This window comes from Schistocerca gregaria, chromosome 7 (assembly GCF_023897955.1).
Source record: "Schistocerca gregaria isolate iqSchGreg1 chromosome 7, iqSchGreg1.2, whole genome shotgun sequence".
NCBI classification, from domain to species: Eukaryota; Metazoa; Arthropoda; class Insecta; order Orthoptera; family Acrididae; genus Schistocerca; species Schistocerca gregaria.
The window spans coordinates 102737500-102756443 of record NC_064926.1 but is presented as its reverse complement, the minus strand read 5'-3'; the positions used below and the strand labels follow the sequence as shown (position 1 = coordinate 102756443).

Here is an 18944-nt window from a genome sequence, read left to right as displayed (position 1 = left end):
CACGCGCGACATAAAAAGGGAGATAAAATGTTAATACTGTAGTTACAGAAAAGTGTCACTTCTGTCCCTGGCATACGAAATATTATCCAAAAATCTCCTGGACAGGGTTGTACGAACCCTAGACAAACAGCTGGGAGCATATGAGGGAGGTTTTCGAAACGGAAGGTCACGCATAGAAACAGAATTTCAACTTAAAATAAATAATTCGCCACGGAATGTTAATCGACAAACCTATAACAGTATCATTTATTGACTTCAAAACAAGCATTTGAGTCAGTAAACAGAGAACGCCAGACAAAATCATTAGAGAATTTGGCATTAAAGGAAAGTTAGCACAAATAATTCGTGAAACTCTAACAAAAACACGATATTTAAAGTGTAATATACGGTAGGAGTATCTCAGCCATTTTAAATAAAAACTGCTTTTACATACGGGATGGTTTATCACCTTTACTGTTTAATTCCATCCTAGAAAAAATTTTGAGGATCTAGAATTTGGAGATATAGAATAACAAAATTGGACCACAAAATTCTAGCAATACTTTCAGAAAATTTGACAGACACAGTTATTCATATAAATCTTCTGGAAGAACTAGCAAATATAACTGCTGTCAAGATTTCGGATGAAAAAACATGACAAACATAAAAATACACCGAAATTCATAGATACACAAACAGGTAAAATGGAGTGAGTAAGTAAATTCAAATATCTTTAAGAAACTGTACAAGTGAATGAAGCAGAAAAATTTTCACTAATGTAAGAGTTGACAAAACAGAGAGAGAGAGAGAGAGAGAGAGAGAGAGAGAGAGAGAGAGAGAGAGAGAGAGCATATTGTTTGCAAAGAGTACTTACAATAAGAAATGCATATCTAGAAAAAGTGAAACACTATACCTCTGTGGTACTATCAGTATGTTCATATGAATGTGAATGCCTAACAATGAACTATAGTCTGGAGAAATAGAGGTACTAGAAAGACGGATGGTTAGAAAAATAACGAGTGCTATACAAAATGAGAAACAATGAAGACATCTACAAAAATACAGAAGAAATATCTAAAGTAATGGATAAAAGAAGACAATCCTTTTTGCACCGAATCAATGAGGACAGCTCATGAAACAAATATTCTTGCATTTATGCAAGGAGAAATCGACAACAGGAAGAATTACAGAAACAAGAAAGAATATAGGAAGGAACAACATCAAAGAACTGGAAATACTAGACAGAATTTTTTTTAAATACACTCCTGGAAATAGAAAAAAGAACACATTGACACCGGTGTGTCAGACCCACCATACTTGCTCCGGACACTGCGAGAGGGCTGTACAAGCAATGATCACACGCACGGCACAGCGGACACAACAGGAATCGCGGTGTTGGCCGTCGAATGGCGCTAGCTGCGCAGCATTTGTGCACCGCCGCCGTCAGTGTCAACCAGTTTGCCGTGGCATACGGAGCTCCATCGCAGTCTTTAACACTGGTAGCATGCCGCGACAGCGTGGACGTGAACCGTATGTGCAGTTGACGGACTTTGAGCGAGGGCGTATAGTGGGCTTGCGGGAGGCCGGGTGGACGTACCGCCGAATTGCTCAACACGTGGGGCGTGAGGTCTCCACAGTACATCGATGTTGTCGCCAGTGGTCGGCGGAAGGTGCACGTGCCCGTCGACCTGGGACCGGACCGCAGCGACGCACGGATGCACGCCAAGACCGTAGGATCCTACGCAGTGCCGTAGGGGACCGCACCGCCACTTCCCAGAAAATTAGGGACACTGTTGCTCCTGGGGTATCGGCGAGGACCATTGGCAACCGTCTCCATGAAGCTGGGCTACGGTCCCGCACACCGTTAGGCCGTCTTCCGCTCACGCCCCAACGTCGTGCAGCCCGCCTCCAGTGGTGTCGCGACAGGCGTGAATGGAGGGACGAATGGAGACGTGTCGTCTTCAGCGATGAGAGTCGCTTCTGCCTTGGTGCCAATGATGGTCTATGCGTGTTTGGCGCCGTGCAGGTGAGCGCCACAATCAGGACTGCATACGACCGAGGCACACAGGGCCAACACCCGGCATCATGGTGTGGGGAGCGATCTCCTACACTGGCCGTACACCTCTGGTGATCGTCGAGGGGACACTGAATAGTGGACGGTACTTCCAAACCGTCATCGAACCCATCGTTCTACCATTCCTAGACCGGCAAGGGAACTTGCTGTTCCAACAGGACAATGCACGTCCGCATGTATCCCGTGCCACCCAACGTGCTCTAGAAGGTGTAAGTCAACTACCCTGGCCAGCGAGATCTCCGGATCTGTCCCCCATTGAGCATGTTTGGGACTGGATGAAGCATCGTCTCACGCGGTGTGCGCGTCCAGCACGAACTCTGGTCCAACTGAGGCGCCAGGTGGAAATGGCATGGCAAGCCGTTCCACAGGACTACATCCAGCATCTCTACGATCGTCTCCATGGGAGAATAGCAGCCTGCATTGCTGCGAAAGGTGGATATACACTGTACTAGTGCCGACATTGTGCATGCTCTGTTGCCTGTGCCTATGTGCCTGTGGTTCTGTCAGTGTGATCATGTGATGTATCTAACCCCAGGAATGTGTCAATAAAGTTTCCCGTTCCTGGGACAATGAATTCACGGTGTTCTTATTTCAATTTCCAGGAGTGTATAATGCAGAAGAAATAAGAAATCGGGAACAACATGGACAGAAGAAAGGAAAAAAACACTGGAAGTGGAGCAGTATATAGTTTAATCTAAAATCCGCTCTCCCTCAGAAAGTGCAATACTTTGGTAGTGGTTGTCTTGTCATCCGCAAACACCTGAGGTAGTGAGGTAGGCAAGCTGAGAGTGTGCCGCAGATCGGCCAGCAGGGCGCGCTCAACAAGAACGAGTGCCGTCGTCAGTGGTCCACCACAGCTTCACTGAGGAGGATACTCCTGACTCAGAAGGAATTCGTGGGTCTCGTGTGGCCACTGGCACAACACAATGGCAACGTTCCGAGGCGCCTGCCGCGTCTTACTGGACCCTTTAATCGCTCTCAACTTGTTTTGGGTCGTAGTAGTTGGCCATCCCAATTCCCAGACCCTCAAAATATTGCGTCGGAGTTTTAATCGTAAGTCTGAGTCAGGTATCCCGACGTCAAGTTGATCTCCTGTGGCCGCGTTTTGTTCCGATTTGGGTAAATTTGGTGTTACAAAACGGTACGGCCAAACTTTCAGGGAACATTCCTCACACACAGATAAAGAAAAGGTGTTATGTGGTTGTGTGTCCGGAAATGCTTAATTTCCATGTTAGAGCGCATTTTAGTTTCATCAGTATGTTCTTCCACCTACGCTCAATGGAGCACGTTATCATGATTTCATACGGGATAGTGCTGCTAGAACATGTGCCTTTACAAGTACGACACAACATTTCAGTCGAAGTGTTCGTACGCTTCTCAACAACAGATTCGGTGACCGATGGATTGGTAGAGGCGGACCAATTCCGTGGCCTCCACGCTCTTGTCTACGCAACCCCGGTATCAAATGTAGAGACTCTTCGTGCTCGTATTGTGGACGGCTGTGATATAACACGCCATTCTCCAGGTCTGCATCAGAGCATCAGGGATTCAATGCGACGGAGGGTGGATGCATGTATCCTCGCTACCGGAGGACATTTTGAACACTTCCTGTAACGAAGTGTTTGAAGTCACGCTGGTACGATCTGTTGCTGTGTGTTTCAATTCCATGATTAATGTGATTTGAAGAGAAGTAATAAAATGAGCTCTAACATGGAAAGTAAGCGTTTCCGGACACAGGTCCACATAACATTTTTTTTTTTCTTTGTGAGTGAGGAATGTTTCCTGAAAGTTTGGTCGTACCTTTTTGTAACACGATGTACATATAATTAAATATAAATACCTATTAATTTATTTTATTATTATTAAGTGATTATTTTAATAAATTTATTTACCGAGGATTATAGCTACTTATGGTTAGGTTAAAATAAATTATTGTATCATAAAATATATAATAATATGTAATTTAATGTTAAATATTATTATAATTGGATATAATAAATAAAATTAATAAAATTAAATATTAAATATTATATTAATATAAATACTTATATGAATTATAATAATATAAATTATGTATAATTAGATCCGTCAATTAATTAATATTTAAGTTAATATTAAGTTAATTTTATATTAATAACATATTAAATTAATTTATATAATTGTATCAAATATATTTATTATATTATTTAATCTTTCTTTATTAATAGTGAAAAGAAATATTAAATAAGAAACAATAAAATACATTTATTGATATACGTGTTCCGTAACTATCTTTATTTATATACAATAGAGAAGTTGTTGTGGTCACAAAGGGGGTTTGCTTACCTTTTTTTTGCTAATATTTGTAAACTTTGTCTTTCTTCGTCTTTAAATATTTGTATCTTTTATTTTTCCTGTTTTGTTTAATTTTTCAATTTTCAAATTGGACTGTCAGCAAGTTCGTTTCTTAGAATACCTATTTGGGATAGGACAAGGTCATGCCTTTTAAACAACTCATGGAATCGCTAGAGATCAGAAAGTTCGTCGTGGCCTGGGATTTGACGTACTGCAAACCCCGAGATGTGGCAACTAACTTTGCAGTGTATAAACTGCAGGCACTCAGAAGATTGTGCTTCTCGTGTCCCCTTGCATATGCAGAAGCGTAACCGACCCCGTCGTTGATATTCGATCCGCATAGCGAATTAGAATAATCGCGGAGATGCGAACGAAACAAATGTAGGAGAAGGGTAGGATCAGCATCCTTGGGGCTACAAAAGAGGTCTATTCGTATCACAGGACATGGTACAGCCCACGGGAGGTGTCGAGAGCGAACTGTAGGCTCACAGACTAACGGAGGCTGTGGGAGGCCCTTCAACAGAATATCGGATGCTAAGTTTTTGGCATTACTTGTCCAAAATTTTTTAAAATAATAGTATGGGAATCTGAAACAAATGCCGGCCGGTGTGGTTGTGCGGTTCTAGGCGCTTCAGTCTGGAACCACGTGACCGCTACGGTCGCAGGTTCGAATCCTGCCTGGGGCATGGATGTGTGTGATGTCCTTAGGTTAGTTAGTTTTAAGTAGTTCTAAGTTCTAGGGGACTTATGACAGATGTTGAGTCCCATAGGGCTCAGAGACATTTTTTGAAGCAAAATCCACTGAACGAGTGAGCGAAACTGTTGCATGAACGTCATGCTCATCCCACATCATGTTGAAAAGGGCAACAGCTGTCGAGATGAATTCTTAAGAGGCGATCACGTTAACCTCGAAGGTCGAGAACGACAATTACCGGTAACTGTGCAACCAGACATGTATTCGCCACAGACACATTGTTTCTAGGCTTCCCGCCGCCACGCAAGCTTCTCGATGCCATTCTCATCGTGCATGTCTACACGATCACGCAGTTTTTCAAATAGCAATTGTTGATCATACGATTATACACTGTCAGTGTCAGGTTTCTTCTCTTTGTTGGTAGGAGGCTTTCAGAAGCTTTATAACATATCACTTTCTGATCGCGCGCCTGTTCTCGTCCCGTGGTTATTGTGTATCGAGGGGAACGAAGCTATTACCCTGGCTGTGGACAATAGGCCGGCCTTTGTTTAATCCTTAGAAGTGGGCGGTAGTCTGGCCCGACTATGCTGATCTTATGGGTGACTGATTTCCACAAGATGGTCGGTGATACGCTTTCAGAAATCCTGACACGAAACAGCTCTTTGCTTAGGAGCGTTATTGGTAGGCGCGGTAAATGGCCGACGATAACGCCTGCTTACTTCTGTGGAGTTTCACTGAGACCTGAAAGTTAAAACAGTTTCGTGGAGCAATTTTGACATGGAGTGGGAAAAACCGACCGGTTAAAAACCATACCGGCATTTTAGTCAGGGTAACCGGTATTTGGTCTTTGTTTATTACTAAAAACCGGATTAAAAAACAGCCATATAAATTCGCCTCATCAATAGTGCTACGGTTTTTACTTTTTAAATAAATCTTTTTTCAGAACACGTATTCGTAAAATTTCCACTGCTTTGAAATGTTGGGTTTTTATAGATACTGAGAACAGCGATGAGGACTTTTTAATAAAAACGCCTGCAGTTAGAGACTATCATCGAACACATGACATAAGAATCGGTTCTGGACTGTGAAGATCATGATTTTCCTCTTGACGCTGCCATCCTCGGACATCTTGTAATGGTTCTTTATTTACGTGAGCATTACGGCACTCCAACCCCAGTTCTCGACACGAGTAATATCGTTCTACTTTTCTGCGAAGTAACAGACATATTTTTGTGACAATATTCATATTTGGTTTTATTAATGTATAGGTACTCCGATTTAACGATATTTTACAGTGATATGGTTCTTGTGTGTATTCATGTCTGTGAGACTCATAATCTTTGACTTACTTGTAACCGTTTTGGTGCGAATGCGCACAGAGCAATCTTTGTTTCACTTTGCAGAAGTTAAGTTGTTAGTTCGCTTTGTAAAAGAACAGCCAAGTCTTGTGTTTTGTTAAAGTGGAAATTAAATATATGAAGATTGATACAGAACTGTTTTCTTGATGATGTGACAATTAAGAAGAAGTATATGTGAGTTTACAAGAAGTTTAATAAAAATATGGATCGTGAACACGAAGTCAAAACTTATTTCTACCATACCATTGTTCTGGTCTGGGATTGTTTGATCATTAAGAATTTCCTGAAAAACGCATATGTTAAGTCTTCAAATATTGCTAAAATACAGATCTGGCCCTTCTAGCATTCAAAGTGGAATCGCCCTAGAATCAACCAGATGTGCCATAACAGCTTCGAAGAAATCTACGTGGGAATCCATTCAAGATAAGTGCCAAAATTAATTACTTTTTTACAGTGACTTCATTATTTCCATTCTGACGATACCATCCACAGTCAATAACTTTGTTGTTGCCCGATAAAGCGAACATATGCTGCGTGAGCAACATTATTAATCTGATTTCTAACCTACTTAGCAATTGGTGGTATCGTCAGAATCTGCACAATGGTGCGATCCCTAGTTTTACAGTATTTCACGAAGCGCCGGAAGAGAGTCAACAAGCTTGCATCATCATGTAAGGAAAATATATCCACAATGTTCCTTGGGAGAGAGGGTAAATTTCACTAATGTACTTATAATTTTATTGACGTTTTATGAACCTGGGATAATAACTGAACCATTCGTTCTGTGGTTGCTTCAGGGTAAAAATTCATACCACCCAAAAGTGACGGTGCGGGGAAGTCAGCAGACTGTGACCTTCCGCCCCGGCTCTCGCCCCACCCGTCTGCTTCAACTTCGCAATCTTGGCTGGAGACACCGATTTCTGCCACAGTTTCAACCGCATATCGAACGTGAACTCCTTCATCTTCATTAGAACTTGTCAATATTTGTTCTAAGTCTACGTTTATTACTGAAAGTAATAGGAATAACAATCAGAAAGATTTCAGAAAGCTGTTATTTTGAGCGATTCTTAAGGTCATGTTAAGCTGGAAAGGTAAAGAAACGGGGAAACCGAAAACTGGCTTTTTTATCAGTGGTAATCGTCATCCGTATTTTTGGACTCGCGTATCGGAAGCCGGCCGACAGAAGTGGTCTCCTCCGTGCTGGACGGAGTTGTTCTGCTAGCCCCGACAGATATGAAAAGAGTTCGCTAGCTCGTTCACATGCGTGGGAGTGTATTCCGACTGGTTGATGGTCTGCCGATGTTTCAGTGTCGCAGTTTAGAACTCGGTAGGAAGAGGCAGCATAGCGGATCTTGCACCCATCAGCTAGCCGGAGGCTTTAGCACTTCGTTTCCAAAACAGGTACGAGACACTGCAGCTAGCCGCTTCTCTTTAAAAAGACATGACGTAAATATGCAAATTAACAGGATACTGCCAATTAGAAGAGTGAAAGGTTGGTGTACAACATATCCGTTCAAGTTAAATTATTACATCTTTTCAGAACCTCTTTTACTGTGTCTTAACTGCAACAGAAACCTGAGGTACACATTTGTGAATATTCAACCTCTCCATCATGCGTAAGCGCTGCCGACTGTCGGGCATCACTACGAAAATAACAGCAAGTCAAAGCAGCAGCTCGTGACCACCAGATCACACGTATGTGGTTGGTTCGCTGTATTCCACTGTATAACTGAATACTGTTATTGTTATTTTGCATGTTAATTATTGAATGAGCATTTTACTATTTATTACAATACAGAATATTTTATAATTAGTTATTCTTATCCATGAAATGAAGCCTAGTGTATGAAGTATATCTTGAAAAAAGGTACATATTTATGTCTAAATCTTGCATCTAGAATCATCAAAATATCACCTAAGAGCATTATCACACAAAGGAAAATTTTCCTTCCGCCAGAAAAAATTGAGGTCCGAAAGGGTCAAGTAAAAATGGCTTATCCTTGAATACCAAACTTTAGTCGGGCAGTTGAACATAATAACTGCACCCTGAATGCACAGCTAGTGACGTCACTATCACTTTTACTTTTGTGCCCATTAGATGCGACATTTATTTAATTCAACAGTTATGTTGCAAAAATGTGCACCTTCGAAACCTTCGGTGCAGTAAAATGGGCGCCAACTTTGACTGTTAAGTGGAGGGATAACAAGGTTCCAGCCTGCAGCACTCGACGAGCGCCTGCTGCTTCTGGCACAGCGCGGCCGCGCCTTGCCAACAGTGGGAGGTGGGGTGCCGCGGCTTCCTTCAGATCACCCCCGCCAGGTGTGCCGAACCAGGTGGTGCGAGAGCCGCTCAACAGACACGTTTGTAAAGGCGCCAGTGTCTCGTTGTTGAAAGACGAGTTGCGCAGTCGCCATCAGCGCTCTTCGATCCACAACGCCGTGCGAACATATGACCAGCTCTTCCATGAGGCGGAGTCGTGTCCTTGCACCGTACTACGTCATCATAATTCCGGTTAGGACGTTGTTAAGTTATTTCTTGCGGTGACAAGTAGTAGAAGAGCAGCACGCTCCTTCCAGGTTTCCTGTAGTGCGTGCGTGATTTCAAGGTCCCCTTTGCCCACATCTAGATGCTAACTTAAGTATAAAGATCATTGTTTTGCTTCGCCAATTTCAAATACCCTCTCGCCGCTGAAGTATCAACAAATTAATTTTATTATATATATATATATATATTATAAAATTAATTTGTTGATACTTCTGCGGCGAGAGGGTATTTGAAATTGACAGTATATATATATATATACTGAGATGGTATCTGTTCTTTCGGACATGTCCGAAAGAACAGATACCATCTTAGTATATACATAGTTAAGGCTCACCGGCCACTTGACCATCTTCTTCTTCTGTGCGATTGCACAAACAGTACCCGAACTCTTACGGGAATCGGCAACGCGCCGCGAGTAATGAGTATAATGGACGGGGGCAGTACGAATGTAGTGCGGGACAGTACGTTGAGAATGTGGGAGTCGCGGGAGGCGTGCCAGAGATAAAACCCTGCAGTCGCGCTATCCTCTGTGTCCCCGGTGGCTCAGATGGATAGAGCGTCTGCCATGTAAGCAGGAGATCCCGGGTTCGAGTCCCGGGCGGGGCACACATTTTCATTTGTCCCCGTTGACGTATGTCAACGCCTATAAGCAGCTAAGGGTGTTCATTTCATTGTAATTTCAAATTAGTTTTAGTTATTATTGTGTTCAGTAAGACTGAGCAAGGACAAATCACAGAAAATGAGAAATTCACCGCTACATAAATTACAGTACACGAACCGTCCCTGAAAGTAGACAAAGTAGTTCCGATTGCTTGTGTAACGGACAAATTACATTAATCCTCGTTTTGTATGGAATAATTGCAACGCGCAGGAACTACTATTCCCCCCCCCCCCCCCCCTATCTCCGCTCACACCCTCCCCTACTTACCGCAAGGTGTCAAGTGAATTACGCAGACTTGCCGATATCTAACAGAGGAATATGAATTCCGTTCGCTCCCGTCGAAACTTCTTTCTATGTGTATCCTCCTCCGTTTTTACTTTACTGTTCTCCCTTTTTGGTTAACGGGGACATTATCGGCCGGAGGTGCTACATACCAGTTGGACACGGTTTAATCACAATTTTTGTGCTCATTTTCCAGTCCAGTGGTCAGATCTGCGAGTCTTCTCAAACATACTGAATCGTTACGAGCAATTCCTCGGTAGTATTGCTATACTGACGATTTTAACCCTGCCTCACGGGTAAAAACTATGCTGGCAACACTGATGTAGACTACTTTTAACAATCTACCAATGCAGAGAATTAACCTGCACCCTCCAACAGACGTTTCGGAGTAAATCGCAATTTGTCTTGAGCGCTGCACTGTACCAAGGCCCGTCTCACAAGAAGTCCGCGGTAAGTTTTCTAGGTGGTTCACTGGACAAATGGCCAGCGAGGAGTGGTGACGGCCACCTCTCAAAATCAAATGTTCAAATGTGTGCGAAATCTTATGGGACTTAACTGCTAAGGTCATCAGTCCCTAAGCTTACTCACTACTTAACCTAAATTATCGTAAGGACAAACACACACACGCATGCCCGAGGGAGGACTCGAACCTCCGCCGGGACCAGCGGCACAATCCATGACAGCAGCGCCCTAGACCGCTCGGCTAATCCCGCGCGGCGGCCAGCTCTGATGCCAAAGCAGTAACACGATGTAATATTCAGTACGGCAGGTGCAAGATTCTCTATGTTGCGTGAACGGCAGCACGTGCAAGATCGTTGGTTGGCTGTTTTCTTTTAATGATTTTTAAAATCCTACCTAGTGAAACTATTTGGGTCTCTCGCGTCTCATAGCCTCATTTGTCAGCTTGATGATGAACTGCCTACCAGTTTGTTAATGATCATAGTTATTGTCACACATAGTAAACAAGTAACACGCTGCACGAAATTCCAATAGATTGGAATTTAAAAAGTACGAGTCGATATGAGCTCACATTTGGTGTATGTTAGGTCACAGGTTTCCGCTGTGATTCCACGATACAAAGAAAATACAGTCCCCACTCCGCTGGTGATGCCGGCGCTTTTCTCACCTTGTCGGCAACGTGCTACAGTCTGCACCAGTGCCACGGTGGTCAACGGGCAAGCAGCTGCAGTGAGCGGACAACATCGGGGAACAGTGAAACAGCCTGCAGAGACGAGCGGCAACGAGCGGCTGACAACGCCAGATAGCAGCCCCCTAATGTAAGGAGCACGGACAGTGTGGCGTTGTCTCGTTGCACGAGAAGTCAGAGCATGTGGACAGCGACGGCCATTTCGTGTTGTGTGTCTTGCTCAGATGACTCCCCAAGGGACAGAGCGAGTTTACTTGTAAGGCTACCCACTATATGGCTCACCAGCGCTCTTACAGGAAACAGAAAAGCCACTATCGCTATGTCACTTGCACGGGTAGGGGTCCTGCACAAAGTTGACCATTTTCCTACACTGCCTTTGACTGACTATGTGTGACTGTTTATGCCTTGTTATAAGCCTATTGGCTTACATTATTTCGTGCAGTCATTGCAGTAGTATTGGCTGCAGCAAATTCTATATATCTGATTTAATTATGCACTTCCATTTGCAACATAAAGTTCTTTTGAGTACATTAATCTAACAGCCAGCTAAATTAACATTTAATTTTATAACTTATACAGTGCAGCGATCAGTCGTCCTTTTTAGATTTTATGGCGCAAATCCAGATTTCGGCTAGTGGCTAGCCATTCTCAGTGCACTATTTTCGACGCATGTAAGTCCCTGTTGTTAGGGCGTCAATCATATTTCTTTGAATGTGCCACTAGCCGAAATCTGGATTTGCGTAATAAAATCTAATGTTCAAATGTGCGTGAAATCTTATGGGACTTAACTGCTAAGGCCATCAGTCCCTAAGCTTACACACTACTTAACCTAAATTATCCTAAGGACAAACACACACACCCATGCCCGCGGGAGGACTCGAACCTCCGCCGGGACCCAGCCGTACAGTCCATGACTGCAGCGCCTCAGACCGCTCGGCTAATCCCGCGCGGCAATAAAATCTAAAAAAGGACGACTGATCGCTGCACTCTGTATGTTAGAAGCCACATAACAGTCGCTAAGTCCACCCACTTTCCGAGTGGAAGGTAACTTGATACCATTTAATTGTTTAATTTTGTTTATGTTGAGATTCGAGCAAGGCTGACTACAGCTCAATTATTCTGTGAATTGTGTGGTCTAGTTTCTAAGTGTAATTTAACTCTACTGTTTCCGGTATAATTAGTACTAACTTTTCTCTCACCAACTTTTGTTCTACTCATTGTCTATTCGTTAAGAAAACTTTAATTACTGTTATGTGAATTATATGTGATCAGTTTCATTCCTGAATCATGTATTATTTATTGTGAATTCGTTACGAAATCTTTGAACTCCTTTTATGTGAATTGATTGTGCCAGCTATTAAGTTTTGTTCTTCGAATCACAGACGCAGGCTTGTCTCTCACTAAAGGTTTTTTGCTACTCATTCTCAAGTTACTTGATGCGTTTTCTTTGATTAATTAGTACAGCGTTACCGGAAAATTTGGTGCATTGTTTGGAATTGTTTTTGGCATCTGTGTTGCTAATAAACCGTGTGTACTGCTAAGGAACGTATACCAGCGCACAGCCACCAGTCGCTTGCACTCCTCAGCCAAATCCGCTGCTGATTTCGCCGTACCACATTTCTGCGTACGAAATGGAAGTAGCATACTGAATTTTTCTTTACAAGTGGGATGTGATGTTTATCTCCGCCCAATCACGAGAAATGCACGTGTAAATAATATAGCAAGTAAAGGATACATAACTGATAAAGGGTTCGAAATAATCAAATGTGTTCGTGGAAAATGATAGCACGCAAAGAGGGAAGAATTCCGCGGTATGTTTAATATGTAAAACTGCTTTATCTACTGCGTTAAACACAGTTTTTCCAATGGGATGATATAACATTTTAGGACCATGGACAGCTGGTGAAACGAGAAATGCTGTTGGTTTTCAACAGCTACGCGTTCGTTTTTATACTGAGAATTATCATTCCCATATTACTGATTTTAATTATCGTCTCTAGCTTGTTTAATAATACACAAGAACCTCGTTTATCCGGACTAGGTGGGACCGGCTGTAATCATTAGCGAAAGTACGAATAATCCAGAAATATTCTACTATATGTGAAAATTCTATAGTGTATGCTAATCTTTTATTTTGGAAGCAAAAATAAACTTAAAGTCTGCAGTTAACATAGTCTACTGACATTTATTCAGTGAAATACTGTTTAAGTTTCTTTTGTTTCAAACTTGTTTGGCGTCTGAGAGCAGCAAGATCACGTAAATGTTTCAGTAACACCAGTTCGGCTGCAGTTGATTCTGGTTGAGTTTTTAGGTAAACGAGTAGTTTTCTAGGTACGGCGTTGCCTCCGTTTGAACGATTACTTCTCCCCCAGAAACTTGACTTTCTTGTCCACTAGATCAAAACTGCCGTTCTCTGTAGGACAACAGACAGCAATACAAATTTCGTCATCGGTCGTCATGCTGCAACCAGTATCACTGTCATTCTAAACCAGACATCTACCTTACTATAAGTCAACACATCCGGCCAACTATTAATATTTGCTAACGTTTCAAAGAAGTCAGAGTTACTAATAACGTCAGAAACATCAGCTGTGGTATCTCAAATAGCAGGCCCTACTTTCTCCATGACTGCAAAATCGAACGTAGTAACACCAATGGGAGGCGAGCGACTGGAGACCTCTATGCTACCTCCGGCGCCAACGTAATAACTATAGGCATACAGAACCCTGTAAATTCTATACCACACATTTTCGCGTTAAGACAAGGAGAAGGAAGCAAAACAAGGAACCAGGTAAATCGGAAATCCGGATCAATGAGAGCCGGATGAAACACGTTCTTGTGCACAGTGTTTCTAGATTATGTCACAATTTCAACTACATTAGAGTGTCACTGTTGTGAATCTTTATAAAATCTGCCGTGTTCTGGGAAAAAAAAGCAAATTTTAAGTTGGCAACAGAAGAGATGTAGCTGTTACTCAAAACTGGCAGCTGGTGAAGCTTCTCTCATGAAGAAAAAGGAGTATGAAGGCTGTGAAAAATAAACTGCCACTTCTGTTGCAACTTCAGCGGAATTTTATGAACACACTGCGTTAAGACAGCGTTAAATAAGTAATGGATTACTTCTTTTCTGAAAAAAGGTTGGGTTTATTGTTGTTGTTGTTGTTGTTGTTGTTGTGGTCTTCAGTCCTGAGACTGGTTTGATGCAGCTCTCCATGCTACTCTATCCTGTGCAAGCTGCTTCATCTCCCAGTATTTATTGCAACCTACATCCTTCTGAATCTGCTTAGTATATTCATCTCTTGGTCTCCCTCTACGATTTTTACCCTCCACGCTGCCCCCCAGTACTAAATTGGTGATCCCTCGATGTCTCAGAACATGTCCTACCAACCGATCCCTTCTTCTAGTCAAGTTGTGCCACAAACACCTCTTCTCCCCAATTCTATTCATTAGTTACGTGATCTACCCATCTAATCTTCGGCATTCTTCTGTAGCACCACATTTCGAAAGCTTCTATTCTCTTCTTGTCTAAAGTATTTATCGTCCATGTTTCACTTCCATACATGGCTACACTCCATACAAATGCACTCCTGGAAATGGAAAAAAGAACACATTGACACCGGTGTGTCAGACCCACCATACTTGCTCCGGACACTGCGAGAGGGCTGTACAAGCAATGATCACACGCACCGCACAGCAGACACACCAGGAACTGCGGTATTGGCCGTCGAATGGCGCTAGCTGCGCAGCATTTGTGCACCGCCGCCGTCAGTGTCAGCCAGTTTGCCGTGGCATACGGAGCTCCATCGCAGTCTTTAACACTGGTAGCATGCCGCGACAGCGTGGACGTGAACCGTATGTGCAGTTGACGGACTTTGAGCGAGGGCGTATAGTGGGCATGCGGGAGGCCGGGTGGACGTACCGCCGAATTGCTCAACACGTGGGGCGTGAGGTCTCGACAGTACATCGATGTTGTCGCCAGTGGTCGGCGGAAGGTGCACGTGCCCGTCGACCTGGGACCGGACCGCAGCGACGCACGGATGCACGCCAAGACCGTAGGATCCTACGCAGTGCCGTAGGGGACCGCACCGCCACTTCCCAGCAAATTAGGGACACTGTTGCTCCTGGGGTATCGGCGAGCACCATTCGCAACCGTCTCCATGAAGCTGGGCTACGGTCCCGCACACCGTTCGGCCGTCTTCCGCTCACGCCCCAACGTCGTGCAGCCCGCCTCCAGTGGTGTCGCGACAGGCGTGAATGGAGGGACGAATGGAGACGTGTCGTCTTCAGCGATGAGAGTCGCTTCTGCCTTGGTGCCAATGATGGTCTATGCGTGTTTGGCGCCGTGCAGGTGAGCGCCACAATCACGACTGCATACGACCGAGGCACACAGGGCCAACACCCGGCATCATGGTGTGGGGAGCGATCTCCTACACTGGCCGTACACCTCTGGTGATCGTCGAGGGGACACTGAATAGTGGACGGTACATCCAAACCGTCATCGAACCCATCGTTCTACCATTCCTAGACCGGCAAGGGAACTTGCTGTTCCAACAGGACAATGCACGTCCGCATGTATCCCGTGCCACCCAACGTGCTCTAGATGGTGTAAGTCAACTACCCTGGCCAGCAAGATCTCCGGATCTGTCCCCCATTGAGCATGTTTGGAACTGGATGAAGCGTCGTCTCACGCGGTCTGCACGTCCAGCACGGACGCTGGTCCAACTGAGGCGCCAGGTGGAAATGGCATGGCAAGCCGTTCCACAGGACTACATCCAGCATCTCTACGATCGTCTCCATGGGAGAATAGCAGCCTGCATTGCTGCGAAAGGTGGATATACACTGTACTAGTGCCGACATTGTGCATGCTCTGTTGCCTGTGTCAATGTGCCTGTGGTTCGGTCAGTGTGATCATGTGATGTATCTGACCCCAGGAATGTGTCAATAAAGTTTCCCCTTCCTGGGACAATGAATTCACGGTGTTCTTATTTCAATTTCCAGGAGTGTACTTTCAGAAACGACTTCCTGACACTTAAATCTATACTCGATGTTAACAAATTTCTCTTCCTCAGAAAGGCTTTCCTAACCATTGCCAGTCTACATTTTATATCCTCTCTACTTCGACCATCATCAGTTATTTTGCTCCCCAATAGCAAAACTCATCTACTACTTTAAGTGTCCCATTTCCTAATATAATTCCCTCAGCATCACCCGAATTATTTCGACTACATTCAATTATCCTCGTTTTGCTTTTGTTGATGTTCATCTTATATCCTTCTTTCAAGACACTGTCCGTTCCGTTCAACTGCTCTACCAAGTCCTTTGCTGTCTGACAGAATTACAATGTCATCGGCGAACCTTAAATTTTTTATTTCTTCTCCATGGATTTTAATACCTACTCCGAATTTTTCTTTTGTTTCCTTTGTTTATTAAGGATTTCAGTACACCATATTATTCCCCACTCTTTTGGCTACAGAACCTTATTTTTCGACATAATCTGCATTCAACGCGACTGCCTAACGCCATCTTACTAGGAGGGCCTGTATGACTGCACGGTATCGTTCAGAAACGCTTACGAAGGAGATAGCACCGGCGTTATCGGGCAGAAAAAATGCCAAGCTCCCTTCAGCAAAGCAGCACAAGCAGTCGACGGAGCGTGGATCTCGCTTCGCGCGAGACGGACTTAAGAGCGCGTGGATTGCGACCGCGCTAGGAGCGCCACAGGACTGGGGCGGAAGATCTGAGGGCGAACGGAAGGAGCAGTCCCCCATTACTCACCCTGGCGCCTCTTATTGTTGCGCTCAAATATTTGTGCGTCATTTTAAGAGCGGATCTGAGCTCTCGGCAGCGAACGGTCGCCACAGGTGCGCCTGCCGGGTAGACTAATTGTGCGAGATTCCCCGCGGCGGAGACAGTCCGCCGGCGGCCAATAAATTCCGGGCCGCGTCTCGGCTGCACCCCGACGCCTGCAGCGCCGGTCCCCGAGCAGCGCGCTTCTGCGGGCAATAATGGCGAGACGCGCAAAATATTTGTTCTGCAGACTGTTTGCCGCTCCGCCTGCAGTCTCCGTATTTGCGCAGACGTTTAATTAATATTCGCGCCGTTCCTCCGGTATGTGCTTTAAAGTTTGCCTAGTGTATTAATTATACATCCAATTAAGCGTCAGTGCGAGATATTTTGTTGATACACGATGCTCGCTCGCTCGCTAGCTCGGCGCGGCGCGGGTGGACTTTGCGCCGGAGTTAATTACATTCCGCCAGTGATGGCGCCAGCCGGGGCTTTCAATAGGCCGCACCGCACCGCACCGCACCGCGCAGGCAGCGCCGGACTGCCCGTTTAGTCGTTTGACGGGCGGGCGCGTCGGCCCACAGTCGCACAGGCGCCGCGCGGAAGCGACGGTAGCGTCGCTGCTGCTGGAGCGCAGCCGCCGTCGCGGTGGTCCGTCACTGACGCGCGACTCTGCTGCGCGTGGGCAGGAGTCGCGTGCTGCCCTTGGCTGCGAGACCTCCTGCGGGATGGTTCAGGTGTTGTTCTGATAGTCAAGGAAATAAATGGCCAAGTGCTCTCATTCTAACACGTTTCTGTTCGGTCACTAGCAAACTGCCCGGCGTTACCTGGGTATTCCAATCTTCCATTAGTCCAACTCGTTCCCCTCTCTCTGTCCGTCTCATCCTTCACCCCTCCCCTGTCCATTTCTTCCTCTACCGTACCTGTGTCCATCTCCTGCTTTTCCCCTCGCCGTGTGCCTATCTCCTGCTTCCTCCCCCCCCCCCCCCCCCCCGTCTACTCCTTCACGGTATCACGCTTATTCCGCCACGACGCTGGTGGTTCTTAACCGCGCAGTACTCCTTCACACATCGTAACTAATGTGCGTACCACATTACGTTGAAATCGGTCCAAGTATTTAGGACAAGCTTTTTAACATATTTCACACGTATTTTTACGCAAATGTCACCTTTATCACCAGCGAATTTCGTCTTTCAGTTTCGCATGCTTAATGTTTATGATGCCGTATCTATTGAACTATGTGGCATTGAGTGATACATTTTTGCAGGTACATGCAATGGAATGTGTGAATACTGTCTGCGAAGCGTGTTGTGCATAGAGTAAAGGAGTAATAAATTAAAAAGTCCTGCATGATGTGGCAGTATTTCACGAGTCTCATTCATTATGACGTCATATCTCATCTATCTGTCGTACGACGATATATTTTTCTATGTTCATTCAGCAGAATACGCGAAAACTGTCTGCGAAATGAGTTGCGAATAGACAGAGTAGCAAAAAGTCATGTATTTAAATGCAATGACAATGCGGCTATTTTCCACGCCCGTCAGTGTTTATGAATTCGTTTTTCCTGGACTATGTGTGATACCACGATACAACTTTGTAGTTGCATTTATCGGCGTATGTGGATTATGTGGATACTATCTGCGAGAATTATTTCTAATAGGTTTCGTACTAAGGAAGCAATAAATTAAACCGTCACGCATCTCAGTCCTTATGACATCATATCTCGGTGAACTATGTGCCATACAACGATGCAATTTTGAGGGTACGTTCAGTGATATACGTAAACACTGTTTGCAAAATAAACTAAAAGTTCACGTTAATAACTTTAATACAATTAATGTTCCGCAATAATATTTATTAGTTCGTTGCGAACCGATTTTCGGATTTTTAGGCCATCGTCACATAACTTAATATTCAACACACATCCTGCACAACTTCAGCGAGAATTCGCAGCTGTACAGATAGGTGTGACATTTTGTGTGTATATCGATAGAAAACACAACCATGGTGTAATACCTAGAGAGACACTGAACAAATAAATTTTTCACTACAATCAAATATTAAAACTGTGTGTGTGTATAAAA

The 18944-nt window shown here is 44.4% G+C and overlaps 2 protein-coding genes and 1 non-coding gene across 4 annotated transcripts in view; 1 reads left to right on the top strand and 2 right to left on the bottom strand.

Moving 5' to 3' along the window:
- LOC126281633 (LIM domain only protein 3-like) overlaps positions 1-18944 on the bottom strand; it is a 1631617-nt gene that overhangs the window by 599746 nt on the left and 1012927 nt on the right. The gene's annotated exons all lie outside the window — the stretch shown is intronic.
- Positions 9517-9590, top strand: Trnat-ugu (transfer RNA threonine (anticodon UGU)). The gene has a single exon. It is a non-coding gene; the product is annotated as a tRNA-Thr (tRNA).
- The window catches only part of LOC126282306 (uncharacterized), a 155676-nt gene continuing 154007 nt past the window's right edge, over positions 17276-18944 (bottom strand). Inside the window, exon 5 of the mRNA XM_049981961.1 lies at positions 17276-17578. Within this exon, the coding sequence (XP_049837918.1) occupies positions 17276-17578 (303 nt within the window). The remainder of the gene's footprint in view (positions 17579-18944) is intronic.